At 58.0% G+C, this 20,514-nt stretch overlaps 1 protein-coding gene across 1 annotated transcript; it reads right to left on the bottom strand.

Annotated features, from left to right (window-relative positions):
• Positions 1-7,331: 7,331 nt before the first annotated feature.
• On the bottom strand, positions 7,332-18,366 carry LOC102449981 (glutamine synthetase). Its single transcript, XM_075905321.2, has 7 exons — positions 18,170-18,366; positions 17,157-17,332; positions 16,204-16,365; positions 12,876-13,022; positions 10,835-10,962; positions 9,602-9,801; positions 7,332-8,048 (listed from the first exon to the last, which is right to left on the bottom strand). The coding sequence occupies exons 2-7, from the start codon at positions 17,320-17,322 to the stop codon at positions 7,727-7,729; spliced, it is 1,125 nt and encodes a 374-aa protein (XP_075761436.1). The 5' UTR covers positions 17,323-17,332; positions 18,170-18,366; the 3' UTR covers positions 7,332-7,726.
• Between the last annotated feature and the right edge of the window lie 2,148 nt (positions 18,367-20,514).

The following is a 20,514-nucleotide window of genomic DNA, read 5'->3' as shown; positions in this document are numbered from 1 at the left end:
CGGGTGCTGGGCCCCTTTAAAATCACCAGGCCCCTGGGGCAAGTGCCCCCCTCCCCCTCCGTCGGTGGGCCGGGGCGCTGCAGCGGGAGAGTGAGATACCTTCTACAGATGAGGTGCAGGCCGGGCAGCACACGCGGACTGCGGAGGAGCAGCGGTCGCTGTTAAATCAATGCCCCCCCCCATCCCGCCCCCCCAGGGCGCTGGAACCATTTCTATAGCGGGGGTGCTGGGAGCCACCAAACTACATCCTGGATAATGATGGAAACCCCTTCGTGCTCCCCCCACCCCACCCCTCTGAGCCCCACAGGTGCTTATGGGGACGGGCTAGAGGACAGAACGCTACGGCAGGACTAGCCGTGAACAGGAGCGTCCCTGCTCCGCTGGCCGAGGTCTCTGGGTTTGCCTTGGTCCCCCCTCTGCTCAAGGCAGCTGGCTGCACGGGGAACGCTTGGGTGATCAGGACATGCTGAGCTCTGCCCAAGCCCACTGCAGCCTCTCTCCCCAGCACTTCACTGCCAGCACCTAGCAACGCAGGCAACCAGGAGGGACGCTTCAGCTTCTTTGCGTCACTGTGTGTGGGGCCAGGGACTGGCCCAGAGGGTGCCATGGTCCCGGGACCGGCACTGGGCACCCCGAGTTAGTGACAGCAGGGTCCAGAGGGAGCCAGGAACGCCAGAGTTGTAACCTCAGGTCTCCCACAGGCCAGCTGAACGAGCCACTTCGCCCTGGGTGCCTCTGTTTCACCACCTGTAAAATGGCTGCAATGATGCTTGCCTGTCTAAGGAAGCCTGCAGCGGTCCCAGCACACGCACAGACGCTAGAGAAGATCCCGCGCTGGAAGGCTGCAATACAACCCTCCTTTATTTCTTAGGGTTCAGAATGACACCACCAAGAACCAAAAGAGAGAGCAAGCAGGTTCCTCAGGCAACCAGACACCACTTAGACCATTTCAAACCCGGTGGGCTATCCAGACTGGGCTGCTGACTCAGAGGACCCAAAGCGTGTGGCTTCCCTCTAGGCCCCCAGCCTGCAAGCAGGACTAGGAAGCTCGCGATCTTTGAAGTAGTAACGGGTCATTTTTCACCCCTTTCCAGTCCATCCCAAAGACCCACCCTAGGTATTAGCAAGCTGGACGCCTGCTCTTCACTGGGGCCTGTGGTGGTTAGTGCCGTACAGACACTCCGCAGCTCGTATTCACCTGCAACTCCACTTCCAAGAGCTTCCGGGGCCAGGCTGCATTTCCACCCGTCTCCTGGGCTCTCTCACGCTCTCTGGTGACAGGTCGCATTGGTGTTACTGACCTGGCGTGCAGGGAGAAGCGGAGGCGGATTAACTCGCCCCCCCCCCAAGCCCCGCTGGGGTTGTCTCTAGCTCCACGGGGGTGTGGTCAGCCTGGAAGCCATTTCTCCCAGCGCTGCCGTCCCCTGCCAAAGTCCAGGAGAAGTTCACACACGTCTGGCCTGAAAGACACATGGCTGCAGGCAGGAGTGTTGCAATGTGAGGGAGACCTATGCAGACCCAGTTACCACCTGGATGACCTACCGGGGCAGTAACACACCCAGACGGTGATGCTTTTGAGGTTGGCTGGCAGTAATCTAGCTTCCGTGCGTGTGCACGCTGGGAAGTTCCCTGGACACAGCTAGATCCAGGGGGCTATCCAGATGACTTAATACATAGCTCCTCAGCCGTAGATCTCACTGCCCACGATCAACGAGGGTCAGGATCATCCTCCCTGTTTTATGGAGGGAACTATGGAGACACAGGGACGGGACTTACCCAGACTCACATAACAGCTCCCTGGCAACGGCGCTAACAGGATGCAGGGGGCTGGGCTCTCTCCAAGAAACCCCATCAGGCCCAATTCAGTCCTCAGCCGGGGCTCTGCCTTCTGTGTCTCATCAGAACAAAAGCCTCCGTCTCTTGAAGCACGGAGAAGACAGACATGAGGCAAAATAGGAGCCGACTGGGCCTGGCCAACATGCTACAGCCACACACGACGGGCTGGGGTTGTACACGCTACCGCGCCACAGGAAGGGTGCGTAGCTCAGACGTGGGGTGGTTTTCCAAGGCACAAATAGCAGGGCCCAGGGCCTCTGAAGTCTTTTGGTGCCGGTCAGCCATTGACATTGACAAGAGATTGGTGCCTGAATTCTTTTGAGGACCTTGCCTAAGCTACCATTGTCTCTAGGAGCAGGCTAGTGGAGCGAGGACCAGTATTCTGGGTCAGAACTGAGTCCAGTTGCTAGCTCAGCCATAAATTCCCTCTAAAACCTGGGATAAGCCCCTGAATCTTCTCTGTGCCTCAGTTACACAAGGGAGAATGATGCTCCCCTAGCTCACAGGGGTATTGTGGTAAATTAAGTCCAGTAGGAACTATGTTGATACAGGTTGGACCTCCCTGGTCTGGCACCTTCTGGCCCTGGATGAGTGATTTTGCCGGACCAGGGAGGTTATATCTGGTCCCCTGCTATTGGTCCCCCCAGCCCTGACCAGCCACTGACCTCTTGGCCAGCTCCGTCACCGCCCCTGCCACCAGCCCCACACCCCTGCTGGCCCCCCCTTCCCTGCTAAGCTGGGCAGCCCTGCTCCTAGCACACTGGGCTCCCGCCCCACTGCGGAGCACCCAGCCCCTGGTCCCACCAGGCAGCCCCACTGCAGAGCACCCAGCCCCTGGTCCCACCAGGCAGCCCCACTGCAGAGCACCCAGCCGCCAGCCCTCCACCTGGACTCTCTGGTCCTGGAATTCCCGTGGGCCTTCCAGATCATGGAGGTTTCCAGACCAAAGAGTCCCGGTTTACAGAGGTTCAACCTGTCCTACAAGGAGCGGAGCCATCAAACCAGCTAGACGAATCTTTGAAAAGCCAGCCTGGGGGGTGCACCCTCCTCCCCAGAGCCTCGTATGGAGACTAACACAATGCTGAGTGAGGCTTCTTCCCAAGGGCTCTCTCTGAAAGCTGGGGCTGGCCAGGGAAGGGCCCATAAAGACTCTCTCTCTTTCACACTATCGATTTTTCCATTAGTAAATGGCATTCAGTGGAGGCTGGAGAACGAGCCCTTCCCCCGCGGTATAACATTTCACGCTACTGCGGAGGGAACCTTACACTCAGACTGGCCCTTTCTGGCTAGGAAGTTACAAAACATTAGAAATGGAGAATGCTGGCGGCGTAGATTTCACCGCTCCCCAGCTTGCAGCCTCTGTTCTCCGGCCCCGCAGGGACTCCAGTCTGCCTGTTCTCTCTCTGCTCCACGCTGCATTTGGCCCTTGGGTCAAAACCAATCGGAAATTCTTGCACTGCCCCCGTTTTTGTACCTCAGAGGGCAGCCGGACCCTGCAGCGTTTCTTAGCGGAACTCACCTCAGCATGCCGCAGCGGTGCCCTGCCGCCTCCTGCCCACAGGGTCAGAAACAGGCTCTTAGTTACTGGACACGGAGTCGGTAAAAGAAATTAAAAGATGAAGCCGTCAGTTGTGAGGGGATCCCGCGTTGTGAAAATCCCACAAGCTGCCCTGCTGGGCCTTTTGAAACCACCTAGCACGGCCACCTACCTCGGTTTCTGACAGGCGGCCTGCAATGGTCTGGAATTTGGGCAGGCGGGGGTGCGGTTCTCTGGTTAGCCGCTCACATTGGTGTGCAGAAGCCTTGTGTTCTGTACCCCGCCCTTCCCGTGCGCCTCTGCCTTGGCCCCTCCGCCTTCGGGGAGGTCTCCTCAGTGCTAAGTGATTAGAAGTGTCTCCATCCAGGAAAGGACCTTTCGGGGTATAAGTCGGTTTAGGGATGTGAAGGGCTAGTCGACAAGCAAATGTTTATCGGATAGTCGAAAGGATAGTCAACTAGTCGCTTCCTCCCCCGCCCCCCAGGGCCAGCCCACAACATTTGGCACCTGAGGCAGGGAGCTCAAATGACGCCCCCCCATGCCCCCTTTTCTCCTGTCTGCCTGTTATGTCTCTTGTGCCCTCCTTCCTCCAGCTCAGCACTCCCCCAGCTCTGTGCCTGTAGAGCAGAGAGAATCCATCTGCACCAGCAGCAGACACAATTTTCTACACTCTGGGTCCTAGTGGGCCCCCTCCCCACAGTCTCAGTTTGCCTCATGGTAAGGCCAGCCTCAGTTCGCCTCATGGTAAGGCCAGCCGTGTCTCCCCCCCCCCTCCATTGCCTCTTTTAGATAGAGGCAGCAAGGGTGGGGGTGAGAGAAGAGGGGGTACTTCAAAGCAGCAGCACCACTTGAAGCCTGGGGCCAGACCCCGGGCTCCACACTGCACTGCCGCTTTGAAACACCACGTGCAGCTCCGGGCCCGCTGGGATGTCCCCAGGCTGCACACGATGTTTCAAAGCAGGCAGCCCTGCCTGGAGCCCGGGATCATCTGGGGACTCTCCAGCTAATCCTGGGCTCCCCAGCACTTTTGCCTTTGAAGTGTAGCAACAGCCCTAGGGAGGCGCCCTATGGACTAGTCAATGCAAAATGCATCGACTATTCAATTAGTCCACACTTAACACCCTTCACCTGGTTATCCGCGCTCTAACTGTGGCCGAGCAGCTCTGCATTGTTCTGCATGCTCAGGATTTCTGCCACAACTGGCAAGCCAGAAACTCGGTGTCTTGCAGGCGAAAAGCTTCAGTTCTGCAAAGGTGAAAAAAGCAAAATGTTGTGGAGCCAGCTGATCGGTGGTGGGAGCTTAAAGCTGCATTCTTCAGTGGGCATCTTTTCATTGCCCGTCTACTACCACCCCTGCTATCCCTCCCCAGCCAGCAGAAAACAATGTGGCTTATATTTGCCTTCCTAACCTGCATTGGATCTGCTTTTCCCCTGCCCAATTTGGGGCAAGGAGTTTGGCTGCCTGGGGCTGGTTTGCCCTTTGGCCAGGCCCCCCCCGGGTGCTCACATGTGTAACACTCCAACCGGCTGGACGGGTGTTGAACCCAACACAGACGCACTGAAATGATCCTGCTCCGGCTTTAAGCGTCAGCTGCCCTTTGTCCGTACACTCGGTAGGAACGAAGACTCAGGCAGCCTGGTAAACGTCGGTTTGAGCCAAACCGCGGGACTTGGCCCCAGTTTCCTTACTGGGCTATGTCTACACTGGTGGCTTCTTGCACAAGCACATCTTGCACATGCGTTCTTGTGGATGTTTTCTTGTGCAAGACTTCTTGCACAAGGCCATGTGCGAGCTGTGCTTTTGCGCAAGAGCGCCCATGGCAGTGTGGATGCTCTCTTGCCCAAGAAAGCTCCAATGGCCATTTTAGCCAGAGGGGTTTCTTGCGCAAGAAATCCCTGCCGAGCGTCCACACTGCCCTCTGCGCAAGAGAGCTTACCCCTGATAAAAGAGCATAGCGCTTGCGCAAGACGCCCTCTCTCGCCGCGCCGTACTGTAAATTCCCTTGCGCAAGAGCAGGCGGGCAGGGTGGACGCTCTGCAGATTCTTGCGCAAGAACGGCTGTACTTGCGCAAGAAGCCGCGAGTGTAGACACAGCCCAGGAGTGTAGGGAGGAGCCCGCAGGGATGGGTGAAGGGCATTTCTGCGGGTGGGGAGGAGGCAGGGACCCCTCGCTCAGGTTTGTCACTCGCCATGCGCATCCCTGGCTAAGTGTGTAAGTCACAGCTGAGGAAAGGCCCAAAGAGGCTCCAGGGAGCCCACGCAGACAAGGCTCATTGGTGCGCTGCAGGCCCAGCTAGATGAGGCCCGGCTCTGCCTGGAAACGGAGCCCTGCACTATTAACCAGCCTACTCAGGAATCAGGCCCCAGAGCGGGCAGCTGAGTCAGCAGGCCGCACCCTGCTGCGTAAACACCAGCCAGCTGCTCACCCAGGCAGCCCTGTTTGCTCAGGCTGCACGCGCTCCCTTTGCCTTCCAGAGAGTCCCAGCGAAGGTGGGCGGGCGCTGGGGCCAGGCAGGCGCCCGGCCTGTTTAAGGGATCGAAGCAGGACGCACAGACGGGGTGCACGCTGCACCGGCGACGGGCAGGAAATGGGCACCAGCCAGCACTTACGGAGCCCCCTGCCACGGCCCCCCCTGCAGCAGGGAGAACACGGGGCAGTGCTCCTCCCCATGGAGGTGACAGCCTGGGGCACTTCTGCCCCAAAGACCCAGATCCGAGTCCCTCAGCCCCAGCTCTTGCTCTGTGGGGCAATAGGCTGGGAGGGGGCTCGACTCAGGACAGCTGCAGGCTAAGCACCATGGGGACAGATAGCAAGAGCAGGCCCCTTCGTAGCCCTTGTGAGGCACAGCGGGGGCCATAGTTAAAAACGGGGCTGCAGGAGAGGAACTCTGCACAAGTGGGGGGGGCGGATGAGGTGTTAATAGGCTGGGATGGACCCACACTGGGACTGGTCTTGTTCCCCTCCGGAGAGCAGGCAGGAAGCAACGTCTTCTCTTGGCTCAAGATACCGTCCCGTTCACTCCAGTCAGGCACCACCTGCCTCGAGTTCGTTTCCAGCCGCCACAGGCCACGTGGAGGTGCATGGCCAAGGTCTGAGCGCCAGCAAGCATCCCGCGAGACCTCACTGCACGTGCCAGGTCCCATCAGCGATTCTCCCGCATGTCCTGTCCATGGTTACGGGGTCAGGTCTGGGCCCTCCAGGAAGAGAGAAGCCGCAAGAAGCAGAATTACTGAAGGTTTGTAGGACCAGTATCCCAGCATGGTGCTCTAACGCTGCCTGTCAGCCAAGAAACTCAGAGGTTTTAATAGGCAGCAAGTTTAAAACGAACAAAAGGAAGTTTTTCTTCACTTACTACACAGTCAACCTGTGGAACTCCTTGCCAGAGGATATGTTGTGAAGACCAGGATTAACAGTCTTCAAGAAAGAGCTAGATAGATTCATGGTCCATCAATGGCTATTAGCCAGGATGAATAGGAATGGTGGCCCTAGCCTCTGTTTCTCTGGAAACGGATGACAGGGGAGGGATCACATGAGGATTACCTGTTGTGTTCCCTCCCTCTGGGGCATCTGGTTTTAGGCAGGACACTGGGCTAGATGGACCTTTGGTCTTACTCAGAACAGCTGTTCTCATGTTCTTAGAGGTCCTGACCACCTCTGGTCATAAGTATCATGGGATCTCTATCGTCAAGGCTGCTTCGTTGTCTCGGTCAGATCCCATCACAAGCAGCCACATGCTGCTACCAAAATCCCCCTGCAGTTAGGCTTGGAACAGGTATCTTCTCCCCCTCCCCAACAAATTCCCTAATCAGCACAATTCCTTAGGGCCATTCCCAGTGTACACGATCTAGCAGCTGCCCTGTGTCACCCCACAGGAGGCTGCGTAGGAGAGGTTGACGAGGTGATCCCAGAATTAAATCTGTGGAGAAACTCTAGAAAAAAAATGCAACAAAAGCGTGTAGCAGAGACTGGCTGATGTCAGCCAATAAGACTATTTATTGGTTTCCTAAACCGTAACTATGGGGTGGGGAAGGAGGGATGAGTTAACAGATTCCACGGCAGCAGCTTTCACACAGGAGTTCACGTACATCACAGTAAAACGTCAATTAAAAAACACGACACTGAAGTTTAAAAACCCCCATGTGTGATGTGAAACCAGAAGTTTTGTTGAGAAACAGAGAGTCTCCCTCCCCCGCAAAACACATCCAGAAATATTTGTCTAAGCCCCCATTTCACGAGACCAGAAGCAAAGTTCTTAAAAAAAAAAAAAAAAAAAGAGAGAGAGTCTGGACTTTATAGCTTCACAGAACCGACATGAAAAACTCGTTCAGAATCAACCCCTCCCCGCAAGGCCTCATTTGTCTGGATAGTCTGTGGTTTGCATCCCGGTCTCGTCGAGACACGTCGTCCTCACGATGGCCTCTGTGACAGCATAGGGGTCGCAGTTGGCCGCAGGCCGGCGATCCTCGAAGTAGCCACAGCCGTCCTGGCCCACTTGGCGGGGGATACGGATGCTGGCCCCTCTGTTAGCCACCCCGGCCGAGAACTCGAAGATGCTGGACGTCTCGTGGTGGCCAGTCAGTCTCCGGGAGTTGTCCCTGCCCCCTCGGGGGTCGTACACACAGATGTGGTAGTTGTGTCGTTTGCTCAGCTTCTCAATGGCAGCTTCAATGAATCTAACAACGAGGAGAGGAAGGGTTAAGATGCAGCTATGCAGCCCATAGGTCACGGGCCAGGACTCCACTGGGCCGCCACGCTACAGGGTGTAACAGTGATACCCCGAGACCCAAAATGCTTTGGCTGGACTGAAGTCAATAGGCCCAGCATAAGGCATGAACTTCAGGGCCTGTGTTACGCAGCTAACACCAGACTGAGGTGCCCAACCTACAGCCCCCACAAAAAGGCCTGCGACCTAGTTCAATTAAAAACAGTAATTCCTCATTTAACACTGTAGAGATGTTTCAGAAAATGATCGTGTTAAGTGAAAACTTGTTATGAGGAGTCAATTTTCCCACTGAAAATAATGTAAAAGGTGGGGTCTGTTGGGACGGGGACATAAGGTTGAGGGAGAAAGGGGACTGGGTTCAGCAGGGAGGGGAGGTGTTTGGCTCTGGGGAAGAGAAGGGGAGGGGAGGGGTATTGGGTTGGGAGTATGCCCCTGTGATGGGTCTGCCAGGACCCGCACTGCATCTGGCCGGAGGGGGGGAGGACGGGGCTTGCCGGGGAACGGCGCAGCAAGCGGCAAACTCTCCGCCACTTTGCAAGGAGGCGGGGGAAGCCTCATGCAGCCGCCGGCGACGGGCCAGCTGGGGAAATCGTGTTATTCCGGGGACGGTCGTGCAATTCAAAAACCGTTCCCTTAAAAAAAAAAATCGTGCTATCGTGAAAACGTGTAAAGCGGGCACGTGTTAAATGAGGAATTACTGTACCCCAATAGCGGATTCATTACAGTCACATGCAGATGTCAGGCCTGGATTTCTGGGTTTTTAACTAGGCAGTTCTATACATAGGCTGCGTCTGTCTACATATGTCCAGCACGTTAAGTCAATACAAGATCCTTATCATCTTATTAAAATATGTAGAATCGGCTTGGCCCACGAGAGGCTGCGTAGGGTTACGTGGCCATCGGGTGTCATAAGGCTGGATTGTCTATTGTTACCGTGCCCAGTGGTTAGTTTCTCCACCCCTGCTCTAAGGCCCAGAGGCTGAATGTGGCCCCCAGCTTGCCTGGATCTGGCCCTGAGGCTCGGGGGTCCCCTCCCAGCATTGGGGAGCTGGTGCCCCCCCCTCCCCCCCGGTGGGGCTGGCACACACAAAAATCGACTAGCCGGGCCCTCCAAGGCTCTGGTGTGGGAGGGGAACGTGGAAAAGGTCGTTCTCCTCAGCTGGGGGCCACGTCAGCGAGAGCACGTTTGTTTCTTACTTGTGTGCCCCTCCCCCCGACTGAATTTTTGGGTCGGGGGCCGCTGACCCACAGAGAGTTCCTCCCCCTGGCTTAGAGCCCTGCATGGGTACAAGGTTTGCAGCTGCAGCTCACTCCTGCATATGGATACCCACGACAAAGCGGATACCCGGATTAGCAGGGCTGTACCGATGGTCCTTGTTGACCGAGAAGCTACCAAACCCGGTTTCTGCCTGACCCCGCGCACAGGCTGCAGGGAGAGCTTTCACCCCTTATCCAGAAGCCACGGTGCCCCCACCCCCCAGCTCGGCAGGGACGCAAACTCACTTGAGACCCCCGTCCTGCCTCATGGCTTCGGTGCTATAGTTGGTGTGGCAGCCCGCGCCGTTCCAGTTGCCGGTCATTGGTTTAGGGTCCAGCGTGGCCACAACCCCGAAGTCCTCACAGACCCGGTGCAAGATGAATCTCGCCATCCAAAGGTGATCTCCCATCTCAATGCCTTCGCAGGGCCCCACCTGGAACTCCCACTGGGAGGGAAAGAGGAGCATTCACGTTAACGGTTGGTCTCTCCCTCAGCCACTGGCTTTGGCCTCGCACTGCTGCCGGGCCTCGCTCACTGGGACGTATCGATCGAGGGCTCTAACCACGTGCCGACAGAGGCTCCTCCCCCCGGGACGGCTATGCCCAGGCTTAGGACCTCTCATGCCTTTCACAGGCAACTCAGCAGCCTCGGTAGTTCTCAGCCAGCCTAGCAAGGAGGAAGTGCGGGACGCGGAAGGAAGTGGAGCAGGGAGCTCCGTGGGGCTCGCGTCCTAGATCAAATTCAGGGCTAGTTACGGTGCTGGGTGGACAACACTGCAGCCTAAACCCTCCGGTCACAGCCAGAACACTGCCTGGCCCAGGACCCGTCAGTCCTAGCCCACAGATGGCAGAGACAGGGGCATGGGCGGGCGGGGGGGTGGAGAGAGACAACCCATCAGGGGAGGGCCAAGACTCCAGTCTTGTTTACCTGGGACAGTCGCACCCAGTTTGACTTAAGGTTCAATTTTAAAATGGGTGCCGCCCTCTCGGGTGACCTCAGGCGTGAACGTGAGCTCATCGGCAGTAGGAGAGCCCAGTCGCGGTTGGCGCTAGCGTCCAAGTCACACCTTCAGCAACACGGGCTCAGCTTCCTCTTGGCGGCTACGCCTTAATGGAGGAGGCCGCTTGGCTTGCCAGCACGTCTAGCCTGCCCAGCGACTTTGGGAACCCCGCTTCCCTCACTCGGCGCTGGAGACCAGGCGCTGCCCCAGCTGGGCAAGGAGCAGATTTTGTCCTTCCTTGGAGTTTTGTGAAGGCCACGGGTCTAGGGCAGACGGCTCCCTGCGGCACCGGGCCAGAGGTCTGGCGCCGCCAGGAAGTGGGGGGGAGAGGAGAGCGGGAGACTGGGAGAACCGGATCCTCAAGGAGGGCTCAGCAGAGCCAAGGCCGGGGGCACCGCAGGCAGCACACGGTAAGCCCAGCCCCCCCAACGAGGGCTCCCGTGACAGGGCCCATGAAAAACGCTCCCTCCACACATACCTGGGAGGGCATGACCTCGGCGTTGGTGCCGCAGATCTTCACCCCCGCGTAGATGCAGGCCTTGTAGTGAGACTCCACAATGTCGCGCCCGTACACCTTGTCTGCGCCAACCCCGCAGTAATAGGGCCCTGGAGGAGACACAGCCCGGCGCCCGCCACGTCAAGCTCAAGGGAGGAGCAGGGCCGCTTCCCTGCCCCTCCCACAGGCATCGGGAACTCGGGGAGCCCCGGGAACAGGAGCCCCAGCGGCTTCTCCAGCTCAGCTCCAAACTGCGCTGACCGGCCTTCGCCTAGGACCAAGGGCAGTTCGCTCTCCCTGGTGCATCCAATCGCCGGCCGTGTCGCGGGCAAAGCCAGTGCAGGCCAACAACGGGAAGGGTCGGTCGGTCATGGGGACGCCTGCCCTACAGGAAGCGCCTTGAGACCCCCGAACCGCTCTCAGATGGGGCTGTTTGGACACCACCCGTGAGGGGACTGCTTGGAACGACAGCTAGCAAGCGAGAGCTCCACAATTCATTCCCAGCACTCTGGGGTGGGGTGGGGAACCTCAGGCCCGGGGGCCAAATCCGGCCCCCAGCTTGCCTGGATCCAGCCCCCCCCCCCACACAGGGGAGCCTACAGACCCCCCCCTGCTACCTTACAGCAGGGCTGGAGCACACAAACTACTAGGCCGGGCCCCCTGCTCTGGTGCGTGAGGGGAAGGTGGGGAGTCTCTCTCAGCCAGGGGCCACCTCAGTGAGGGGTTTTGGTTTTTTTGCTTTTCCACTTGTGGAACTGATTTCTGTGAGTGGGCAGCCCCCGCCCCAAGAAAGGACCCCGCCCCTCCCTGCTGTGGGCCACAGGCTCTCCTGCCGTGCCCCAGTACGCCACTGGAAACTTGAATGAAGTGTCCAATTTCCCTCCCCATGCCCCTCATTTATGCCACCGCTACTCCATCCCTCAGGACTTCAAGTGCCAGCAGAGACCACACAAGCCAGCGGCTCCCCCCCAGGAGTGCGGGTGGCAGGAAGAAGGCAAGCGAGGAGCTGCCCCATGACGAGGAACTCGGTCCTGACCACTAAGGCTCCCGTGGATTTTATTACCCTGGACACAGGCAACGGCAGAACAAAGTCGGAAGGTAAAAGGGGAGAGCCACCCGCCAGATTTTGCTCCTTCCAAGGGGGCAGGTAGCGCTGCTGTACGAACCCAGAGGGGAAAACACGGAGACGCTGAGAATCAACCCCGGTCAGAGGAGCTTAAAGAAACGAAAACCCTCCAGCGCCACTATCCCCGCACAATCCTGTCTGGGCAGAAGAACCAGTTGGCGGGGGGGAGGGAGGGGGGAAATATTTGCTTGAGTGACCAGCCTTCACTCAGCTGGGCTTTTGTATTTACAGCCACCTGCAGAGATCTTTTTCCCAGCCAAGTTCCGAAACCCTCGGCAAACAAGTTCGAGAATGGAAAAGTTTGTGCAATCTCAGGCAGTGTCGGGAGGGGCGCCCCAGCGTGGGGCACACAACGCACAGGTGTGCCAGCGGCACGCAGCTCGGCTTGGCACGCTGCTCGGCTTGGCACGCCGCTGCCTGTAATTTAGGTGTCAGGACAAAGCTGCACCCGCTTGCCCCGGAGCAGTAATGGGTCGGGTGAGCAGGGAGAGGCGCCGGATTGGCACCGTCAGGAGTGGTGTGTGGCTCTCGCGTCACACAGCCGCAGCTGCATTCGGCTGGCCAAACTCATCCGCCCACCAGCACCCCTTGGGATGAGAGCGATTTCTTGCTTGGCTTCGCTCAGCGCGTTAACAGAGCCCTGGCTGTAGATCCTGCCGGGGACGTACGGACATGGACAGACACACACACCCACACCCTCCCGCAGAAGACGCCGTGCACTCACGGGTCTCAGTGCAGGATCACTGTGCACAGGGCTCCGCACCGACCCCGGGAGGCGCCAAGTGCCTGTGAGTGCCATGGCGGTGAAAGGGAACCGCGCCTCGCCATGTCAGTCCTCATCTTACAGGAGAGCTGGAGCCTGGGAATGAGTCGGGGGGAGGAGAGTCGCGTTCTTACCTTGGGGACCTGGGAACCCGTTATCAGGCCAGCCATAGGGGTGCCCGTTGACGCCCAGCAGCGTGTACTCCTGCTCCATCCCAAACCAAGGGTGGCTCTCCGTCACCAAGTCCATGACTGTTTTACACGTGCGCCGCAAGTTGGTTTCTGGGGAGAGGAGAAATTCCCGCCTTAGCCCTTGACACCGAAGGGGGGTCCAGAGCCCTCCGGCACGGCGCCCGCATTCCTCACAGCAGGGAGGCCAGCCGGCGCTCTCCCTTGCGCTAGAGAGGGTTCCCCCCAGCCAGCCGCTGGGCCGGGAATCTGCAGCCGCCGTCAGTGTGACTCCAGGACAGCCTCCTGGTTTGCCTGGCGACAGACGTGCCTCAGACAGGACGAGGCCCTGCTGGGAAAAGCGGGCCCGAGAGGCTGATCCATCCAGGCTGACCGATGAGGTGCTCACAGCAGGAAAGTAACTGGTTACATAAGCTTGTCTCCTACGTTTCTCCCTAGGCTTCGTAAGCCTGAGCCCCCTCCAGCCCGGAGTCCCCTCTTGCACCCCAAAGCCCACTCCCCAGAGCTCGTACCCCAATTCCCAGCCCAGCACTTGGCCCCATCCTGCACCCCCTTCGAGCCCCCACCTTCTGCCCCAGCTCCGAACCTCCTTCCACTCAGAGCCCCCTGGCCCCACAACCGCCATGTGAATTGTGTTATTTGCACCAACGGGGAGGGGACGTGCGACAGCCACTGCACACGAGAAAATTTGTCCCATTCGCAGGTGGGAAAAATCAAAGGGAAACACCCACTGCCCCCCTCTCGCCCCAAAGCGGACGATTTCTGCTTCAGCAGGGAAGGAAAGTCAGCGGGGCTGGATTTCAAAGGGGTGTAACTTTATATTTCAAGTGTAAATGGAATCCTCTTGCCATCAAAACCGGATACAAAAATCCACAAACGTCTAGTCATCTGCTCCGCCGTCTCCCCTACCCCGTAGCCAGAGTATCCGCCCATCTGCCAAGCCTGCCTGGGTTTAGACGACCACCAAGCAAATATTCTCCCCATTTTACAGACAGCCTCCTGGTGAGGGGCCTGTATCCATCTTCCCACCCTACGGACGTGGCCCCAGACCAAGCTTTCCTGAGCGCTCTGCCAAGCCCCCCATGTTCTGGGCAAGCATCTGAGTCGGACGATCATTTGCAAGAGCTGACGGAGCGCCAGGACTAATCCTTTGGGTTTGCTCCCTCACAGGAGCATTTAGCAACCCACCAGAACAGCCCCGACTTTGCCAAGAAGATATTGCCGGCCACAGAGGCCTGGGATGGAAGAATCCAGGTGGAGGGGAGGAGGACGTGAAACACCAGGGCTTCCCTGTGACAGAAAATGGCAGCCGGCAGGCAACAAGTAGCATCAACGTTTAGGTCTTAGTTGGAAGCTGTAGGTAAAAGTGCAACACAAACTCCAAGGGTTTGTGAATCGTGAGGAAGCAGCAGTGATATTTTCCTTTTAAATGAATGGAGACGCCTAGCTCCTAGAACTGGAAGGGACTTGAAAGGTCATTGAGTCCAGTCCCCTGCCTTCACAGCAGGACCTACTACCACCCCGACAAATATTTGCCCCAAATCCCCTCTGCAAGGATTGAACTCACAACCCTGGGCTTAGCAGGCCAATGCTCAAACCACTGAGCTATCCCTCCAAGAGCAGCCTTATAAAAAACTTACATGGGGGTGGAGGAGGGGCAAAGAGACCCTCTAGCCACCTAACTGGGACTTCTCTGCCGTTGCCCAGTTCAGGGACTGGCATTCGCTGGTACTAGGCAAGCGGGAGCAACACTGGCTGCCAGACTCTTGTTTGAAGCACGAATGTAGAGTCGCCGGCCGGGGCCTCCCAGCACCTCGAGCGGCACGTTGTTATTCCAATGTGAGACGTGGGGGTTCAGAGCGTGGTACTTCCCTCGGGAGCGACGGGCTGCAGTCGTCGGGGCTTTACAACCAATTGGCCCTGTCCCGAAGAGAGCTTTGCAGACTGACCTGGGGTGCCCCTTTGGCCCTCACAGGGGTCAGGAGAGTCCGCATACACAACGGCACCTCGCTCACACTCACAGTGATCCGAGACCACTTCAGAGCAGGGGGGTAGCCCCGGGGGGGGAGGAAGGGGGAACACACACTTAGCGTCGAAGCTCTGCCCGCCCAGCACTCCTGGAGTCAGGGTGTGAGGCTTGCTCTGCTCTGCCCACTAGGCACTCCTGCTAGGGAGAGTGGTCGGGGTATGGGGGTTGTGCTGCTCTGTCCACCCGGACCTCCCGCCAGGACTGGATGAGTAGGACAAGCCCCCGGTGCTCCATCCCCACCCCCTGGGTAGAGTGCGGGTGGGGATGGAGGGGTGGCTGGAGCAGGCCTCGGTGCTCCTGCCCTGCTCTCCACAAGCACAGGAGGGCGGAGCGGGTTCACTCCTTTTTCGGTAGGCCCAGTGGCTAATCCACCACGGGGAGGAGGGCAGGCAAGCGAGTGGCTGGCAGCTCTAAAGACCTTCAGACAAAGGCACTGCCTGGGGAGCTAGGCCTGGTGTGGGGCCATGGGACCCGGACGGCAGCCAGGAGCCGCATGCTCTGGAGAGCGGCGTCTTCTCCCAGAGCGGAGCGCGCGCCCAGGGCCCATCGAGTCCCCCCACAAAGTTGGCTAGACAGGGAGGGAGGAGGCTGCCCCACGGTCTCGCCCATAACTGCCCACCCACCTGAAGTTCAGGCCCACCCAAATATCCCACCCGGGCTACGCTACTGCCTTAGACCAGGTCGGGAATCAGGCAGCTTCTCCACAACCATCCGGGACACGCCGGCCAGTCTTGCTGTCCTCCTGACATGTCCCTGGACCCAGCTGCGGGCCAGGAGCAAGGCTGCAGATCTCCCAGGAGGGAAGGTCAAACAGCTGGAAGTCAGAGAAGCAACACGAGATGTGATTCCCTCTCTCGAAGCAACGGAGTCCTCCAGCCGCAAGGCAAGAGGAAGGGCGAGTACCGCGTGGCGCTGTGGTTCTGGGCGCTTTCACGGAGCTCTGCTCACTGGCAGGCAGGTTTTCATACACACACTTTAAATCCACCAACGTTCCCGTGTTTTTAAGCCCTAACTGCCAAGTTTCTGATTGCAAAGACCAAGAGCCAGCACCAGCTCCAGGGTTTCTGCACGCCCCAGCTTCACTGCAAATACCACTCAGGTCACTGGTTAGTACAGGATCACCCACAACTGCCTGCCGACTTCATGTGGCACTGTGGGTGTTCCTCACGTCTGAGAGCAAGGCCCTAAAATGCTAGCGCTGGCCGTAGCGCACGGGCTCTGGTAACAGCCCGACAGGAACCTCACCTGCAGGTTTGCGGTTGTATTTCAGGACCTCACACAGGACCAGCTTGTTAGGGTCCAGGCAGAAGGGGTCTCGGAACATGCTGACCGGTACCAAGAACATATCGCTGTTGGAGCCTTCGGCTTGATCTGTGCTGGAGCCATCGAAATTCCATTCTGGGACGTCTAGGGAGAGAGAAAAAGGAAAACCCTACGATTAAGCTGGACCACATTGACTGATCTGTGTGAGCCGCTCCAGTGTGTAACAGCCCAAGGATCTATTCCACGGCGTGCCACTGAAAACGGCTTTTAATGGAGAGCCAGGCAGCCACGGAATCTCCTGTAGGGAATCTAGCCCGCTGCTCCTGCCACTACTCCCCTCGCTGACCACGAAGACAGCAATCCAGCCACGGCTCCCCTTTCGTTGGTCCACACAAGAGAGCGGATTTAGTCTTCTGACAGTTCACCGATTTCTAGTGACACACGCCAGACAGGGCCAACAGCTCCAGTCCAGCCACGGAGATGCCCCAAACGAGAGGTTTGGCCTCCAGGCCTGTGGCCGTGTCCACAGTGCCTAGCCAAACCCCACTACAAGTCACTTTCGTTGGAACCCCATGTGAACATGCTTTGTGTGTCCACTGGAAATGAGTCCCGCGCTTCGAGGCCAGAAGGCAGCCCCCTTACCACTCTAGCATCAGAGGTAGATTACGGACAGCAACATATACAGCCTGATGAAGGCTGGCTATTTACCATACTGCCTTGTATAGCAGCCGCATCCCGACTCATTTATAATCTACAGGGAAACAGATCCATTTGGGTTCTCTCAGCGCCGGATCAGACAAAACTACAGCAGCTACTTGTATAATGTTGCTAGCATTACAGGCCTTGCATCTAAATTTGTGGCTTCTACATTTTTTGCCCCATTTACAGACACAAAAGGGTGACTGCCCCCAAAGAGCTAACCGGCCCGGCTTTACCTTCTATACACTTGGGTTCCTGGTCCATGGTTCGAGTTTTACAGCGCACTCCTTCTCCGCTACCGTCAATCCATATGTAAGTCACCAGGACCATGCCCCCTTGGGGCAGCCTCATGTATTGGTCCCTGACCATCTTGTTCAGCTTGGAACTGTGTGACACAGACATGGTGACGGATCTGGAGAGCAAAACGAAACAAGCCCCAAAGTTACAAGCGCGGTCCCAGAACAAGGTGGACTCTGCCCATAGGGAGAGCAGGGGAAAAACCCGGCATGGTCCTCCCCGGAGGCGCATGGGAGAGCAGGCAGCTTCGGTCCCACGACATCGGTAACAGCGTCTCGGCAGATGCACAGTTATGATTGTGCACCGTTTCCGTTCCGCTGCGGGGTCGGGGCTTTGGCGCCATTTCCTTTTTAAAACATCGTATTTCCACGTTGGAAGGGAGGTAGAGGGGAGCATCCAGCCCGGGCCAGCCCCACCAGCCCCCTTGGTTGTTAAAAAAGCCACAACCAAGCAGCCTGGAACACTGGCCGGGCAGGCAGCAGGGACGCCTTTGTGCGCGCAGGGAAGGGGCTTCCCTCCCCGAGACAGGGACGCAAATCTGCGGACAGACACACGCCGCAGGGGCCTCGTCTGCTGGGAGGGAACAGGCACCCCCCGGCCTTGGCCCCACCAGGCACCGCAGCGCTACCGGGGCCGCTCACAAGAGACGGCGGCGCCTTCCCCAGCCCGCCCAAGTTTCTAAGCCGGGAAAGGGCGAGACCCGGGCGCACGCTGCGCGGGGCCCCTGCAACTTTCTTCTCCGCCACCGAGCGAGATGCCAGCACCGGGCCCCGCAGAGCCCCCGCCCAGAGGGGACGGGGACGGGCCAGACGCAGCCGGCCTTGGGGAGGCTCCCCCGGGCGCTCCGGAGCCAGCGGGCAGGGATGGCCCGGCCCCGGCTCTCCCCCTCCAGGGCAGCGCGTTACAAGCGGCCCCGGGGCTGGAACACGTGGCGCCCGCGGCCCCCACTCACCGAGCCCGGCCGCGCAGGAGACCGGCGCCGCGATACTGCTGCTACCGCCACCGCTCCCCGCCTCTTATAGGCGCCCCCGCCAGGCGGGCTGCGGGGCCGGGGCAGACGGGGCGGCCGCTCCCCCAGCTGATGCAACAGCCCGCGGCTGGCTGGATCCCTTCGCCCCTCCCCGCGGGCGGGCGGCTTTGCCCTCAGCCCGGCCGCGCTTGGCGCTGTGGCCCCGCCCGCCCGGCAGCACGCAGGGCGCAGTTTTCTGTTTGTTATTGTAGGGTCGCCCCGGGCGGAAAAGGGGCTGGGACAGTAGGTGGAGCCAGAGCGAGGCTGGTGGGTGCGAGGGGGCAGAGAGATGCCGAGGGGGCAGGGGATAGAGGTGTGAGCTGTGCATGAACCAGAGAGGAATTCAGTCTCCAAGGGGTGTGTGTGTGTGTGTGATTTATTTTTAAACCCGGGGGAAGGCAGATAGAGAAAGATCAGCCTTGTTTATAGAAGGATGTTTTAACCCTGGGATGGTGCCTAGAAGAGATAAGTCAACCCCCACACCAGACACCCAATAAAAGCAATTAAAAATAATTCACCCTTTGAAGCCAAGTATCAGAGGGGTCGCCGTGTTAGTCTGAATCTGCAAAAGCGGCGAGGAGTCCTGTGGCACCTTATAGACTAACTGAAGTGTAGGAGCATAAGCTTCCATGGGCAAAGACCCACTTCATGGGTGCATGCATCTGACGAAGTGGGTCTTTGCCCATGAAAGCTTATGCTCCAACACTTCAGTTAGTCTATAAGGTGCCACAGGACTCCTCGCCGCCTTTGAAGCCAAGCTCATAATTTTGGGGGGCCTGACTCATGCATTATAGATGCAGGGATGTGTCAGTACTAAGGGCTGCATCTCCTTTCAATGCATAGTAGAATCCTAGGGCTGGAAGAGACCTCAGGAGTCATCGAATCCAACCCCTGCCCAAAGCAGGACCAACCCCAACTAAGGCTGTGTCCACACTACAAAGAAAAGTTGGAAACAGATACGCAAACCGCAATCTGTATATCTTTTCCCACTTTTCTTCTGCCAGAGGCTTTTCCAACATTTGGCCTGTCTACAAGGGGCCAAATGTCGGGAAAAAAATCCTCTTTCAGCGCATCCCTTCTTCCTCGGAAAACGAGGTTTACAGGGATGCCGAAAAAATGCGTTCACTTTTCCAACAAATTTTTCAGAAAAGCAGACATGTTCCTTGGATGGCAGCAGAGCTTTTCCGGGACACCTCTGTAGTCTAGATGTACCCCAAATCAACCCAGCCAGGGCTTTGTCAAGCCGGGACTTAAACACCTCTAGGGATAGAGATTCTACCACCTCCCTAAGGAACCCAGCCCAGTGCTTCCCCACCCTCCTAGTGAAATAGTATTTTCTAATATCCAACCTAGACCTCCCGCACTGCTATTTGAAACCATTGCTCCTCCTTCTGTCATCTGTCCCCACTGTGAACAGTCTCTCTCCATCCTCTTTGGAACCCCCCTCACGTAGTTGAAGGCAGCTCTCAATCCCCCCTCACTCTTCTCTTCTGTAGACTAAATAAGCCCAAATCCTTCAGCTTCTCCTTGTAAATCGTGCGCTCCAGCCCCCTCATCATCTCCACTTTGAACCTGCCTTTCCAGATCCATTCCATCAGTGGCTTGGTCTGGGCGGGTGGCAGCAGGGGCCCGGGAGGAATGACTCAATGGGTCTGCTCGAAAGGAAGCTTTTCATTTTAAAGCTTTTTAATTGAAAACCAAACCGCACCCTGGGACCGAGCTCGCCCGAAGCATTTATCAAATTCCCGGCCCCGTGGTCTAAATCAACAGGGGACAACGAGGGATGAAATGGCCACGCTGGGTAGCGCTGCGCCCTCCTATGGCACCGCTCTGAGAAACCCTTCCCCGGCGTGGCGTGTGGCTTTCCGTCAGAGGGGCAGGCTGCCCCGGGGACAGGCTTTTATCAGTAGTGAAAGGGCTAAGAACACTGACATTTCCCATCAGTTGCGAAAAGGCAGCAGGTCTCAGAGGCCAAGTTACAGCCTTAAGCTTGGTGCTAAAAACAGCCACGTCTGAGCCCAAAGGGGAACAGCTCCGCCCCCCCCCCTCCAATTTTCTAAGCTCAACAAGAAAATCTACACCCTAGTGCAATGCCCGAGTGCATGCCCAAGCCAGTCGCCCTCGGCTCTGCGCCTGCCTGTCACGGGAGGTTTGGTTTGTGTTTTGCACCAACCCCCCCGCGGTTTCTGGGTCATGATGGATAGGAAGGGGGAAGTTCACGTCTCCTCGGAGCGACTGTCTCAGGCTGGCGGCAGACAGCGTGGCCTGGATGTCATGGCTACAGCCGG

The sequence above is a fragment of the Pelodiscus sinensis genome, chromosome 23 (assembly GCF_052426305.1).
Source record: "Pelodiscus sinensis isolate ZL-2025 chromosome 23, ASM5242630v1, whole genome shotgun sequence".
In the NCBI taxonomy this organism is placed as follows: domain Eukaryota; kingdom Metazoa; phylum Chordata; order Testudines; family Trionychidae; genus Pelodiscus; species Pelodiscus sinensis.
The sequence above is the reverse complement of the archived record's forward strand: the minus strand, read 5'-3'. Positions and strand labels throughout refer to the sequence as shown.